Source organism: Aulonocara stuartgranti (genome assembly GCF_965226115.1).
Source record: "Aulonocara stuartgranti genome assembly, chromosome: 20".
Classification (NCBI taxonomy): domain Eukaryota; kingdom Metazoa; phylum Chordata; class Actinopteri; order Cichliformes; family Cichlidae; genus Aulonocara; species Aulonocara stuartgranti.
Window position 1 is genome coordinate 15,122,455 of NC_138956.1, and position 15,490 is coordinate 15,137,944.

General features: G+C 36.3%; 1 protein-coding gene across 1 annotated transcript; it reads right to left on the bottom strand.

Moving 5' to 3' along the window:
* Window positions 1–743: 743 nt before the first annotated feature.
* Window positions 744–14,091, bottom strand: LOC309696701 (scavenger receptor cysteine-rich type 1 protein M130-like). Its single transcript, XM_082518049.1, has 19 exons — window positions 14,013–14,091; window positions 12,298–12,618; window positions 11,999–12,097; window positions 11,591–11,809; window positions 11,323–11,514; window positions 11,053–11,213; window positions 10,716–10,863; window positions 10,161–10,469; window positions 8,001–8,306; window positions 7,440–7,736; window positions 6,764–7,072; window positions 5,870–6,166; window positions 5,307–5,579; window positions 4,713–4,894; window positions 4,182–4,284; window positions 3,827–3,976; window positions 2,696–2,791; window positions 1,513–1,647; window positions 744–1,372 (listed from the first exon to the last, which is right to left on the bottom strand). The coding sequence occupies exons 1-19, from the start codon at window positions 14,068–14,070 to the stop codon at window positions 1,188–1,190; spliced, it is 3,840 nt and encodes a 1,279-aa protein (XP_082374175.1). The 5' UTR covers window positions 14,071–14,091; the 3' UTR covers window positions 744–1,187.
* Window positions 14,092–15,490: the final 1,399 nt, after the last annotated feature.

Genomic DNA, 15,490 nt, shown 5'->3' on the forward strand with positions numbered 1-15,490 from the left:
AGACTCTAAAGCGTTGTCCTATTGATAAAACGGCTTATTGTGCTGTGTATCAAACTATATATAGCATACATAACATACAGTTTGATACTCAACATCTAAGCCATTTCCAAAATCCCAGAGTCTCCGAGGCTTCACTAGATATTCTTTAATTATTAAACCTAAAAATGTCAATAATTTAAAGCTCTGTGAGTAAAGCAGTGTTATTCATCACTCCAGTGACTCATGGTAAGAACAAAATAATGAGTTAGTAGCTAATGGTCATGCTAGCTAGTTAGTTCTGTTAGCAATGTACATCCATAATTCACAGAGATTTCTAATCACATGCTACTGTTGACTAGTTTCAAAACAAAATGTACCTACCCAGAGAAGCTAAACAGGATGAAACATGTCATTCACATCAATCACAACCTTAATCATGCCGTAATTAAGTCTCAATACAAACAATACACAAATTGGGTGAGTTATAGAAAAATGTGCACTGTGAACAGTTGTCAGGAATGTGAAAATTAGCCACAAAAAAGCTGTAGTCATGGGGGAAATAATCAATAATAATAATAATAATAATAATAATTGGGTGTTGGGTTTTTTTGTTTAGTTTTTTTGTCAAGTTGAGCATCGTTAAGATAAGCTGTTAACAGACCAGTTAAGAAATACCAACTGCATTGGTATTTCATGTTGGACCATTTAATGACACATTGCATTAAAATGAAACAATATCACAAAAAGACGACAACCACAAGATATTGAATTCTTTATATTTATGCTTTAAAGAATATACTATATTTAGAACAATAGCTTAATATTGTGAGAAATACACTTGTATTTTTATACTCAGAGTTTGATGAGAATATTGATATTACACACATTTCTATGCTGAATATAAAAGTAACAAGACAGTTAGGTAAGCCTATAGACTAGAAGCAGGAAGAAGCGGCTGGCATTATAAAACATTGTACATTTTAAGTTTTTTTGCTATACAGTATCAAAAGATAGATTTTCAGTCGTTTTGCACTGTTCCTCCATCAAATGGAAGTTTCCTTCACCCATTTCAGTAAATGTATGTTGAATTTAAAGATTTTAATATTGCTTTTCATTTGATATTCATTTGAGAGAAATGAAGGTGAATTTGGACATGAGCCACTTTTTGAGACTGATTTTTAAAAGTAGTTTCTAAAGCCACATTCGGCTCACCCATCCACATCTGGCTCTAGGTAGTCCTCATCTCTCTCCACCAATCCTGGGGCAGCTGAGTTTAAGTCATGTGATGTTTCAAGGCTTTCATGGACCTCTGCTGTAGTCTGTGTGGTTCCAGGGATTGTATCGATGTCGTCATAATTCTCCTGTGGATCTTCCACTTCGTAGGTCACCCCGTCTGTCACAAAGAAAAACAGATGACATGTGTTAAACAGAGATTAGACTCACTGATTTTCCAAATTGCCATTTACTGTTATTGAAATGTGAAAACACTGTGATCGAACTAGTTTAGAACCCCAGTGCTTTCATTATGGACACCTTCATGCGTGTTGATGTTGATGACAGTAGTGCCTTGAAAGGTCAGGGGTCGAGCCTCATCTGCTTCAACATCCTCATAAGAGGAAACATTCTGCCCATCCTTCTCTGAGATTAATTCAGCCTCTGATCTGGTTCCTGAATGAAAAATAGCAAGAGAACACTTACATCATGTTGGCTTTTTAAAAAGAACTCCCACTTGGAAACAATCTGAGATAAATCTAAGACAGGCAAATTGTTTTAGAAAAACAATTATTTTTGCAGCTTCTCATGCTGAAAAATAGGTCCCCCAAGGATGTTTATACTGCACAAAATGAATTAAGTACTGCAAAAGATAAACCATTAAATCATAGAGAAGTTCCTGTCTTTATGATTTACTATTTCATTTTTTACAGTCGGTCTAAATTGAAAAAAAAACAACCTCATCAGGGTATTTCCTGTGAATTAATAGAAACTTTCTATTTTTCTGTAATATTACACATTTGATGATTGCAATTCAAATTTGACATTTACTACGGCAGCATTTCTTTTTTTATCATGCAGAAAACTAAGAAATACTATTTAAATTGCCCTTATTATTATTTTAAATGTGTAGTTACATTTCTTTAGGCTGATAGAAAGTGGGATTTTACTGGTTCCTGTAAGTGGCCTACCATGTAATGATTGACAGCCATAGACTTTCACTAAAAACTGCTGCTCTTTGTATCCAGAGGCTTAACTGTTATTACCAATGATCTCTGCCATGAAAGTCAGTTTGAAAGATAATTTTTCATTTCATATATGTTTTATATCTCTGTTCAAGTCCACGGTGAAATTGAAATTGTGCGCCTTCAAGTAGTCAGCAGGGGGGAGCAGTAGGGCTGCACAAAGAGACGACATCAGACGGGGTAAAATCCAGATTTAACTGAGGTAAGGTTTTGTTCTTGACACAGTATGATTAAGCAGAAATAACTTGCAAAAGCAGAAAAAATGGAATATTGATATGCAGTGATAAGAAATATTTGTTTAAAATATAACCATGGACATAGAAATATAAGAAGTAGCAAGACCTACAACAAACAAACATGGTGTACAGTATTTAAAGGGCACTGTGATCAGAAGCAATAAAGTATTTAGAAAACATGAATGAATGAATGAAAAAAATAATCAATCAATCAATAAACAAATTAATAAATGAATGACTCACTGCCATGACTTAAGTCTTCCATCTCATTTTCTTTGTTCGTGACATCTTCATATTCCCCACTTTCAAACTCCATTTCTTTGTCTTGCAGCATTCTTGCTGAAAGGTTACAGTGTTACATAACAACAGTGCACTGTGTTAATGTACCAGTGATGTACCAATGTACCAGGGTACAGAAAAAGACTGGTGCGCTAATCTGGAATCAGCCATAAAAGCACTGTCAGCAGGCAATTTATTCATTTTTAATACAGGCACTTTGAATGTAAGCAACAGTGTTATTGTTCAGATAAGATTACTTTTTGTTATGAAAAAACAGGGTTACATTTTCCTTTCAGGTTGTTGTTTTCAAATCTTTAAACTAGGCCCTCCCCTACTTTCCATGTGTGCTCACACAACTTGCAGAACAGAATTTAGTATGGACAAAGTGGCAAAAAGGTGGAGCTGAAAAGCTGAGAAAAGGAAAAGAAACGTAAAAATAAATGCAGCAAAATATATCATATTAGGCCACTTGTTATCGGGGCTGCTGCTGTTCCAGCAACAACTGCTGTAGTAACAAACCCTCACAGTAACAGGAGGCTGCCGTGGAGAAGTGCAGGGGGAGGGACAGCAGTCCCAACAAAAGTAAAATGAATGGCCACTTTGTCCATGAGCCACTGTCAACAGATAAAGTTTAGCTATTAATTGTCACATACTGTAGTGCAGTTCAACTAAGAACTAACCCAAAAACAACTTTAGCAAGGAGATTAAAAAGAAAAACTAAGGGCTGATTTTTTGTAACAGTCCAGTCCTGAGTATGCGAGCAGGAAATACAAGACACAAGCACAAGTTTGGGTAGTTTTCACAATGTTTCCCTAAGTTTTTAAAGTGAGCAATGTTTGAATGAGATGATGCGTTCCTTGTTTTGTCAGCAGTAGCGATGGCACTATTTGAATTCAGAATTCAGTCAGTATGTTGAGTCTCCAACATACTGACTGAATTCTGAATTCAAATAGTGCCTCTTGTGGCAAAAAAAACTCTCAAACACCTTTTTCTGGATTATGTTCTCATGTTCAGGCAGGTTTTTTACACTTTTTAAAGTAATTCATTAAAAGTGAAACAAGCCATGTGTTTAAGTCATGTAATAAAGATACTCACGTGAAACGTTGGACTTCCTGGCTCTCTTGAGATAGAATCGTAAAAATACCAAAATTAAGATCACAACAACAAGAAGAAATCCCACACCCACGATAATAGGTGCTATTGGTGTAGAAGGAGGTGGTGGAGGTGTAGGGGGTGGCTCGTAGCCTGAAATCAAAAACAACCACTTTATTTATTCTGGATTCAGTCACACTGAGAGCTGTACTTGACTCATCTTGTTTATCTGCACCACCTCAAGGTAAGTAAGCTCAGAGTTACCCATTTTAAAAAATCTCTTCTCTGCAAAACATGTTGAATGAATATTTTTGAAAACAATAGAACTTATTGAGAAAGGATTTGTGGTTTGTCTTACAAAGTATTTCAGCTGGAGAAACGTTTCCGCAGGAACGTTGTTTGACAGAGCGCTTGACATCCATGGTAACATCAGTGAACTCCAGTGTTGTTTCTAAGCTGACCTTGAATCAAATTTAAACTTTTTCACATTTAGTGATACAGCCGGAATAGAAAACACTGAAATTTCTCTGGCAGTGAAAAACAGGCCTGACTGAAGCATCAAAGCAACACACAGCAAAAGAAGTCACTAAAGTGACCAAAAGTATTGGGACATTCAATTTATTTTATATTTCTGCAAATTACGTGTCAGCAAAGTGTCCAGTAAGTTTTTAACTTAAAAATCTTTGAGCATTTTGTATTTAGTCAGCTAAACCTCCCATAGATTTCTTTCCATTTCATAAACCTAAATAATATAAAAATCACATTCCATTCTTCATTATTAGATTTAAATAAGCTGAAACGCAGAGCCAGGAAACTGTCCATGATATTGGTTTGTAGCATACGAGATAAATTAGTGACCGGTTTCAAGAAACAGAATGTAAAGATTTACCTGTTTGTCTTCCGTAGAGCCGCTATGGGTCTCATTATTAATTTCTTCACAGAGCTTTGCCGTTAAGTTTTGGACATACTCTTTCTCTTCCGCCCTAAATGGACATACTCTTTCCCACTTATCTCGATAATTGACATAAAGGACACCTCCATGTTTTTCAGTCGTGCGGAACTTTACACTTTCTGTAAAAGCAAAGAAACTGTGTTTAAAGAAGGAAACAAGCTCATCCACTTCTGTCTGGCAAATATGATGTTAGAGAGGTCTGCTTGTGTTCATAATGTGTTTAAAAAATGAACAAAAATAACTTGTACATTTTTAAAATTTCTGAGATGACTTTTCTACTGAACCAGCTAAATGGTCATTGTTACAGAAACTGGAATAAGTTCCTTAACAGTGGCATAAACAACTTGAAAATGTCATTTTTATTTTATTTTTTTAAAAAAAAAATCAACTTTCCTTTTGTAAAAAGAAAGAAAGAAAAATTACTCAAAGATAATGAATTAAAATACTACCATAATTAAGAGAGGACATACATGTATGTACTGTATATAGGGATGAGTTTATGGAAAGAGAGGTGTATGGACTCACACTTACCACTACAAGTAATGAACACCACATTTTTGTCACACTTTCCTTTAGTCCTCCTGCACTGGCCAATGATGGAATGGCACTTTTCACAGCTGACATGGTAAATGTTACCTGAACCCTTTGATGGAGCTTTGGATTCAATGAAGACAGCATTGCCACAAAGGTTTTCTTGGCAAACTTTGTGTGCATAGGATAGATCCCAGTTACTAGCACACACTGGAACGTCATCTATCCTCACTTCCCCACGGCAGCCCTGTGAAAGGCTGACATTGGGCTCCTCTGGGAAGGAAAGCAATAAACACTGCAGTCAAGTATTGATAAAGACATAAAGCACTGAGGTAGAAATGATCAGTTAATCTTCTCTGCACTGCAAAGTCAAAATATGAAGCACAAGTCCATAATCAAATAGTTCATTTAACACTTTTAGCTTTGGTTTGTTACTTTATCCAGTGTATCTGGAATAATTCTCCTTCACACTCCGAGTGTCTTGTTTCACTCTTCAGTGTTTCCAGTGCAAATGTAAAATGTCTGTGATCATTTAAGATCAGTCCTGCTGATATAAATCTTACTTTTGCATTCAATAAAGACGGGCTCCTTCCTTGAGGGTGTGGTTTTATTTTCACATTCCCAAATGCTTCCTGGATTTTCACCACAGCTGAAGCTTTTGTTCCAAAAAGAATCTATTTCAATTGTTTGGGGGTGGATTTCATTTGTTGATTGGTATCCACCACAGTCCATATCCTGGCAAAGCTTTTCCTTCTCAGTTTCATTGAAGTTTTCTCTGGAAACAGCACTGAGTCCCTGTCTCCAGTGAACCAACACTGTTCCACTACAGGCCTTTTTGTCAGGTACCATCGTCCTCCATTCTGAGACAGACAAGAGAAATAAAAAGTTCACAAAACATGATGTAACCAACAGGATCTGAATGATATAAATAACACACTCTGCACACAGAAATGACATTATGATCCTGCATCAACTTAAAGTTTTACACTTTTGAAGTTTAGCTACCCTTCTGACTGCTGTGTAAATAAAATGATTTTATAGAGTGATAACAAAGAGATGACAACTGATGACAGCGATATTTCTATAACCATCAGACTGCACAGGCCAGCTGTTTCCAGCTGATTCCAGACATTAAGTGAGTCAGACTGTGTGGCAGAGCCGTACTGGTGACATGGACAACAAGCAGAAAAGAAAAGAGTAAAACTGAGTAGAACAAATATCATTAATGGAGGTGAGGATGTTAACATTCTACCCTTTATTTCACTAAAAGTAACCTTTCAAGGCGAGCATGTCAAAGTTTGAAAGCAGCATTATTTTTATCTCAACATTTTTCTGAAATACAAACTAGTCTCAGTTTGTTTCAATTTCAATTCAGTTTCAAAGCCTTTATTTTAAAATTAGGCTGAAGGAGCAAAGAATAATTCAGAAACTGCTGACACAAAGATCATTATACACACCAGAGCATCGGAGGCCACTGTGTTTGCAGGCAGCTGTAGAAGCAGTAATACTGCTGCATGCAGATAATGGACTGTTAGCATTTGCAATGCAGTTTAGGTTTGAAATGGCTAATTTATCTGCTGGTGCAGGTCCAAAGTAGGGAAGAGTCTCCACAGCATCACCACATTTAAGCTCCTGACAGATGGTGTTTCCATTGTTAGTGTCTTTGAGAGCATCCTCGCACACAGGGATCCACTTCCCCTCATACTCCACCTCTACGTTTCCAAAGCATTTGTAACTGGGAATGCTAAATCTGGGCTTGACACTACCTGAAACAAATTAGTAATGTTGTCACTTTATTTTTAATTATCCATCATAGTCATAGTGAAAAGATGAAAAGGTAACTTCAGAAAAATTCAAATTTGCTTCTTTAACACAAAAAGGATTTGAAGGAATATTTAAAAACAGATTCATGTTAAAGCAAAAATCAGTCTCTTTTTGTTTTTTAAATTCTGGTATCCTGTAACTTAGTGACAAAAATTCAACAATCCAATAAACTGCAACAATAAAACTGGCAATTTTTTCCAAAGGAGGCAAATTAGTTGAAAATGAAACATTCTGCCAAGGAAAGTCACAACATTTATTATATGTTTGCAATCTAAAAATAGTTTTTTTTTTTTAAAAACAATTAATTACCTGAGCAAACAACATAGGCTGGTTTTTGTTTACAGGACTTATCATTGTCCTGGTTTTTGACAAAGATGCTCTGTGTCAGGTCAGTAGTCTGATTTGTCGGGTGTAAACTCTTAAAGAGGATATCACCATCTTTGGGACTGTTGTGGGCTTTTATGGGCGTCCCACAGTTCATCTTTTCACACAGCTTCACAGACTTGTCTTCTGTCCAGGTGTCTCCACACATATCTCCTTCCTTCTCTTCTACACGAATCCTGACTTTTCCCCAGCAGCTGTTCGTCAACCTCATCTTAATATTTCCTGTTGTGACATGAAAAAGTTAAATTTAAGAGGAAACTAGTATCAGCAGATATTTCACAACTTCTTAGACCAAGCTAGGTTTCAGAAAAAATAGAAAATAGTAGAAATTTGATTGAGAGAAAACAAGGAGGTGAATGTACATCTATGGACATTAAAAGGTAAAGTCTGTTATAAATAAATTGTCTCTTCTGTGACACAATAAATCAATTCCATAATGACCTTATTCTTAGTTTTATACTTTAACTCCTTCATATTTCACATTACCTGAACATTTCACATAGGCAGTAGAATTATGGTGGTCAGGAGGCAGAGGTGTAGTTCGGCTACACTCAAAAAGAGACTTTTTTCTGGATGAGCAGCTAAAAGAGTTTTTCCAAACTTTATTAATCATATCAGCCCTAGAATTGAAAGAAAACCTGGAAGCGTTCCCACAATGCATCTGCTGACACACTGTGTCTGCAGACTCTTGGTTCCATGTCTCTTTAGACCCAGAGAGCCAGTAGATTTCTCTGCCATGCTCTATCCCCACGTGACCAGAACAGGTTCCACTTAAAAACACCACCTTGTGACCTGATGGACACAAAGAGAGAAACATGATATACAGTAAGTGGCTGTGCAGGTCGTCTACCTGTTGAAAGGTCAGTGGTTCACAAAGACATAGACACAAAAATAGGAAAGTGGTGCATAAATACATACTTGGTGAAAGAAGCTGAATGGAGATATACCACAGTCTGGGCTTATTCCAGCATAACTAAGTGATTATTCGGGATCACCTTATTGAACACTAATTATAAGCTTTATCAAAAAGGAAGGTTTGAAGCCTAATCTTAAAAGCAGAGAAGGTGTCTGTTAGATAATTTAGTATTATTGGAGCATGTACTGGGTATTCTTTTGATGATATTATACAAAGGACCCTGTTTCTGCAATGCCCTTTGTTTGAACCTCATCTCCTCTTGCTGTGTCAACTGAAGATTTTATGGTGTGAAAGTAGATACTAAGGTTGGAAGGAAAACACCAACAAATCACTCTTTTACTTATCACTCCCTTGCAGAGGATGTTTATGTAAAGACCATCTGGATTGTGTCAGAACTCAGGTTGTAGCAGATCTCTGTATAAGATTTATAGGCCTTGAGAGTGCATTTTACTGCAATTGTAGAACAAAGGATTCTAACTGTCTAAGTGTTTAACGGACCTGTTAAAGGTATGTTGAGATACGATTGTAGAAGGCCCCTTTCGGAGCGGGGGGGGGACCTTCCTTATATGGTTCTAACTTGAAACTTGTTGACACACGAACCTTTCTGTCTATAAATACCGCTGCGCAAAGGAATACAACTTTGAGTTGATTTTGGGAAAGCAACCCGGACAGTCTCTGTGTCGTTTTGTTCTCCCAGCTGCTCCCGACGTCGTAACTAACCCGCTGACGGCATACCTGAGTGCTACTTGAGAATATATTGCTGAGTGTTACTTAAGAATAATTTTGAATCTTATAGGGTAAAGACAAAACTCTGCTTATAGACGCCCACGCCTTGGAGAAACCCGATCCACGGACCAGACCCGGGACGTAGTTTCTTTCAGTGTCTGTCTACCAAATCCAAACTGGGAGGTGATTCCACAGAAAACGAGCCTGAAATCTGAGTGCTCTGCCTTCTATTCCACTTTTAGGAACCACAAGCCTGTAGTCTGAGAGGGAAGTGCTCAACTGCCAATGTAGTTCTTTAAGATGATTATTGAAGACCTTGTATGTGAAGAGATGGATTTAAATTTGATCTAGGGTTCCAATCAAGAGAAGCCAAGATACGACAAATCTACTCTCTCTTGTACTCTCGCTGCAGCATTCTGGATCAAGTAAAGATTTAACTGGAGGCCAATTTAATATTTATAAGATTAAAATATACTCAGTTTTATCTGTCTTTATAAGCAAAAAATGGGCATTGGCTTTAAGACTTTCTTTACGAAGCATGTGACTTTCCAAAAATAATTTTGTAAATTACATTTGAGTAAAAAGTCAAGGCAGCATGTTAAAGAAAAAATGGTAATATGGCATGATCAATGAAAGTTGTAGTGTCTTATTTCACTTTTCTGATCAAAACAGATTAACAAAAATCCGTTTCTTAGTTTGCAAGTATTAAACTGTAGGTATAGAAGGACTCTTGAGCCTGAATGAGGTCAAGAATAAGCTGAGGGGAAAAAACACATTTTCTTTTCTTCTGCCTCACATCGATGAATGAAAATGGCTTTTTCCTGGTTCTAAGATTTTGTCGTATATTAGTAATTTAGTATTTCCCGTTTTGATCAAACTTCACCAATATAATCAGTGTTAAGCAATTAAAAAGCCAAAGATACAAAAATTCTTCCTTTAAGAAAGGAAACCGTTTTTCCGGCTGATGTCACTGAAGGGCAGAGAAATTATAACATTACACTCACCCTCACAGGTGATTCCAGCTGCTTCCGCTTCCCGATCCGAAAATTGGTTGTTTGAGTTTTCTGTTAAACACTCAGATATCTTTGATATCTTCTTATTTCTCGGACACGTTATTGACAGGAAGCTACCAGAACCCTGACTGAACTTTTCAGTTTTGCCTTTTTCCCCACATTGCAGTTGTTTGCAGACAGCTGCTGATTGAGCCTCTGTCCATTCTTTTGCAGGAACTTTCTTCCACTGGCCCTCATGCTTTATCTCCAATCTCCCAGCACACCTTCCAGGACCATCTGCCAGGTTCACCTCCACACTGTCTGTACCACGACAATAAGAGATTTATCAGCCACGAAACACAAAAAGAATAAATACATTAAATTAAACTCTTACTGAACACATTTTGGAAAAATAAAATCAGAATTTAACAATGTCACAATTTCACTGAATGAAGTAACTCATTTTCTCTCTCGACAGAGAATTTATTGCAGGATTTAAAATCCCATTATAAAAGTAGACAAAGGCCATCAGCAGCCACTCTGTACATTTCCACTGCTGTATCTCACCTGAACACATCACATAAGGTTGTTTTGAACACTGGATGTTCTTGCCATGCTGAGACTGACAGTGCCACAGTGAGGACTCATTGCCTTTGCAGCTCACACGGTCCATTATCCCTCTTGAATTTTGACGTTCGACTTTAGTATAAATCAGCTAGAACAGAGCATTTATGAGTTTATGTTATTTCATTGATAATCATTATTAATTAAGTATTAATGGTGCACGTTAGTACACTTATCACAATAAAGTCCATAGCACTGCTGTATGGACAGTTTCTGATACACTCAGTATCCATGTATCAGAACACCAGGTAACTTATGGTGACTAAACTTGAAAACTCACTTCCCCACATCCAAGCTCCTTGCAGACCAATTCAGCTTCCTTTTTAGTCCAGGTGGAGGCACACACAGGATTAACTGAACCTTTCACTTCAATATTAACTGTACCATAGCACTTGCTCTCTTGCTCTTTACCAGAGTCCTTCAGAACTACTTTAACTTTATCTGAGGGAGAGAGAGAGAGAGAGAGAGAGAGAGAGAGAGAGAGCAGTTTCACAGTGTGAAGTGTTTGCTTGGAAGTTGTTTGTGTTGGAATATAGATGTGTTGAATTACCTGTGCATGTCACATTAAGGTTTTTGTTTGTGCGGTTGTTTGGGCTGAGAGAGTTACCGCAGTGCATTTGCTGGCACACATCAAAATCAAAGTTGTCCTGTTGAACAGGTACCCAGTTGTTATTTTCTTCTTTTTCCAGCTGCCCAGAACACACATTTGACTGGTTTCCTTTGAGCTGCAGTCTCGTATAACCTGTTCATAAAAACACTTTCACCATATGTGTGTGTGTGTGTGTGTGTGTGTGTGTGTGTGTGTGTGTGTGTGTTACCTTCACATATGACAGAGAAAGTTTTGCATGATGCTGAATCATCATTGCCATTCGCACACTGCCACAGATGATCTGGGTCTCCGTTTTTAAAAGCCGAACAATCAAGCTTCATCTTTGATGCTTTTTTGAATCTTTCCCTATCCCCCCTCTCTGAGGGAGGAATTTCTCTGAGTCCACCACACCCGAGATTTTTACACAGAAGCCTGGCTTCTTTTTCACCTTTTTAAGAGAGGAATAATTTATTGTTTGTTCATCAAAAACATCGCAAAACATAAAAAAATGATAGAACGTATTGCAAATCAAATTGAGAGAGAGCAATATTGAAAATATTTAAACAGCCCTGCCCTTTGAAGTATATATATATATATATATATATATATAAATAATTAACAAAAAGAGAAGACATACCAATGTTGTTGTTACAAAAGTAACCCTGAGTTATGCCATCAACAGAGTACTGGACAGCTCCAGCACATTTGGGTCCATCCAGGCTTAATGTGATATTACCTTGAAGAGCACACTCAATTATCAGCCAAATATAAACACAGATAAAAAAAAAACACAAAAAAACCCCACACAAAACAACCAAACAAACACCACAATTGATTTCCCTTAACAACTTTTAGCTAAGAGTCATTGTCACTGAGCTCACCAAAAATAAATAAATAAATAAATAACAAAAACAGAGAAAAATTTGAAAAACTTACTTGAACACTTAAGTTTTTTCACTGTGACCTTTGAGTAATCGCTGTAGTTCCAACCAGGATGTTTACATTTCCACAGAGCGCTCTCGTGTCCTTTGCACTCCAGTTCATTGAGCCAGATCGGTCTGTCTTCAGAAGGCTTGGGAATATCTGTTACTGAGTTCTCCACAGGTTCCCCACAGTGAGTGCTCTTACAAACCACTTTTTCAGTGTTGTTGCTCCAGAGTCTATCCCCAACATAACCCCATATGTTGTTATGGTAGACTTCAAGGTAGCCTTCACATGGGTAGCCTCCTTTGTTTTTTAGAATCAGTTTGTCCTCAGCTAGGAACATACAAGGTTTATACAGCAAAGTATTATTATAAGAATTATGATTTGTTTCATGACTTACTTTTGGGAACTGCAAAGGATAAAATGTTAAAATTTTGTAAAGAATTTGAGCTCCTGCCATAACAAAACATTTTGTTTTTGTTTTGTATGCTTTTATGTTTTACTTTATTATTTTAATATATCTAGCAAGATATTTCTAAACATTGTTTTTGTTCATTATTATTATTATTATTATTATTATTATTATTATTATTATTATTATTATTATTATTATTATTATTTTGAATCCACTAAGTCTTAATCCAAACAGGTCTGCTTATAAAACTTCTGGGAAGTCGGAATTAAGCCGTCATAGGGAAAGAGGCAGATAACAACCTGGACAGGTCACCAATCTGTTGTAGAGCTAACACATGGAGACACTCGTGTTTACACCCACAGCTGATTTAGATTTACCAATTAACCTACTGCACGGATATCTTTGGACTGTGAGAGGAAGTCAGAGTACCCAGAGATAACCCATGCAGACACAAGCCGGCTGTGCCAGCTCCACGAAGAAAAGGCCCATCATTGATTCAAACCTAGCACTCTGTAAGGTGACAATGCTCATCACTGGACCTCATGCTGCTCTTTAAGTAGTCATTTTTCTCTAAATAAAAAAATAGATCTCCACATACATTTGAAAAGTTAAAGCTTTTTGTTGACTGTGAATTTTTGAAATTCCGAATTTCCCGCAACACCTCATCTTTGCAAAAAAAAAAAAGCTATAGAAATATAACCATTTCACATAACTTTTTGAATAGAGAGGGGGATTCCCATTGTAAAACATTGTTAGGATTTCAAAAATATTTTAAAGATTCCTTCCTGTAATGGTGACTGATAATGAAACAAGTCCTCTGCAAGGAACAAGTGGCTCTTTAATGATCGCAGCACATAAACCTACATAGTTGGATGTAGTAGGGTGTTACAAGCGCATTCATCAGCTCTCTCAGATGTTTTTCATCTATTTTCTCCACAGCACGTTTTCACAATACTACTCTCTAGTGGTGCAATTTGGTATATCACATTAGAGGACACAACACTTCCTACTTCGACACAAACTTACTTCAATATATTTTGCAAGAAAATAGCATATTTATTTTATTACTTTGGCTTTAAATTGAGTATTAAATCTCAAATCACTTCAGATCCACACACACACACACACACACACACACACACACACACACACACACACACACACACACACACACACACACACACTGAGCTTTTTTTAAAACAGTATTTCAAAGATGTTAAATACTTCACAGACATTTTTAAGATACTTTCTTAAATCTAACAAATAACAATAATTAATCGTATTCAGAATGAAATAAATTAAATTAACTTGCCTGAGATCATCAGCCCAATGTGAGCAAGGTGGAGAAGCAGGAGGAGGAACCACATCATCACCACAGCTCATGACTTGAGAGTGAGACAGACAAATGATGTTCTCAGCTTTATATTGCCGTGGCTTCGCCCACCAAAAATGGAAATGAGCAACATACGCGCCAAATTTAGACTGCCGAATATTGTCTTAATTTAAAAGAAAACTAACACACAAGTGCACTTATTTCTTATGCAGCACCTTTTTATGCTTTTCTCTTCGTTGAACTCAAACTCACTATGACGCTTTTACACACACTAGAGATTTTATAAAAATTGTGAATTGATCAACTATTGATTCAATGATTAATAACTGACTGTTAATTAATTAATTCCAAAAATGTTGACGCAGGCTCATCTAGAAACAGAGTTCTAACTATTTACACATTACAGATTTATGACATAGACTACTGATTACAGTATAGACTTCACAATCATCATATAATATCTGCCTCAAACAGGGTCATATTGGGTATTCCACTTCAAATCAGCCAATTTTTTAAGATTTTCTACCCAACCATCTCCCGTTTTGGTCTAAATCTTGAAGATATTACAAGCATAACGAGTACTGTGAAATTTTATTGTTAAAAAATAAAAAAAAAAGCTTGGAGTCTAGCTCTCCTGCAAAAATCAGTATGTAAGCACATACTAATGAAAAAATTAATATTGCAAAAGACAGCGACAATTTCTGAATGAGGTATTTACAGACTGAAGACTGAAGCTAAATTCAGCAAATAATAATTGTTCCAATCAAAATAGAAGAAATTCAAGTCTATAATGGAATCCAAATAGAGCGAAATTCAGGAGTTTCTCAATGATACCTTAATTATAACTAAGACAACAATTACGTTAAACACGTGCATTTCCCCCCAAGATCTAAGCAGCTCTGATCCAAAGTGTGATGATCATTACTGTGAAATTTTTGCTTTATATTTTTTGCATTTTGAAAACTTTGGAAATATGTGAGCATAAATATCACAAAAACTATTTTTAAATGTACTACTCTATTACTATATTACTATTACTGTTTTAACTAGTCATTCTTACCATAAAACTGAATCAGGATAACATATGGTGACAATTTCTAAATAGTTCATTTTGAATGCAAAATAAAGCCTGTTGTATGCTTTTTTTCAACAAGAAATTCTTCATCAGAAGTGACAAAAATCGTGCTGATTGCAAATATGACAAGTTGTATCACAAAATCAAAATACATGAGCAGACTGTCTGAAAACAATACAATTCTGGAGTTCTTAGATTATTCTAACTAAAATTTAAAAATAATAATTTTGTTAAACATCAGCAAAGCATTTCCGAACATTTTCTGTTAAACCCTCTCCAATTTACTTAAACAGTTTTTATTTTTTTAGGTCAGTCAACCGACTTTTAGGCCACTATGGTATTTATCGACTATGGTATTCATCACAGAAGGCCTCAAAATGGT

Excerpts from the sequence above, each read along its gene's own strand:
- LOC309696701 (XM_082518049.1), bottom strand. The coding sequence starts at position 14,070 with ATGATGTGGTTCCTCCTCCTGCTTCTCCACCTTGCTCACATTGGGCTG. Across the intron at positions 8,307-10,160 it reads AGCTGGAATCACCTGTGAGG|GTCACAAGGTGGTGTTTTTA; the intron begins GTGAGTGTAATG and ends TGTGTCCATCAG. Across the intron at positions 2,792-3,826 it reads CAGGAAGTCCAACGTTTCAC|CAAGAATGCTGCAAGACAAA; the intron begins GTGAGTATCTTT and ends GTAACCTTTCAG.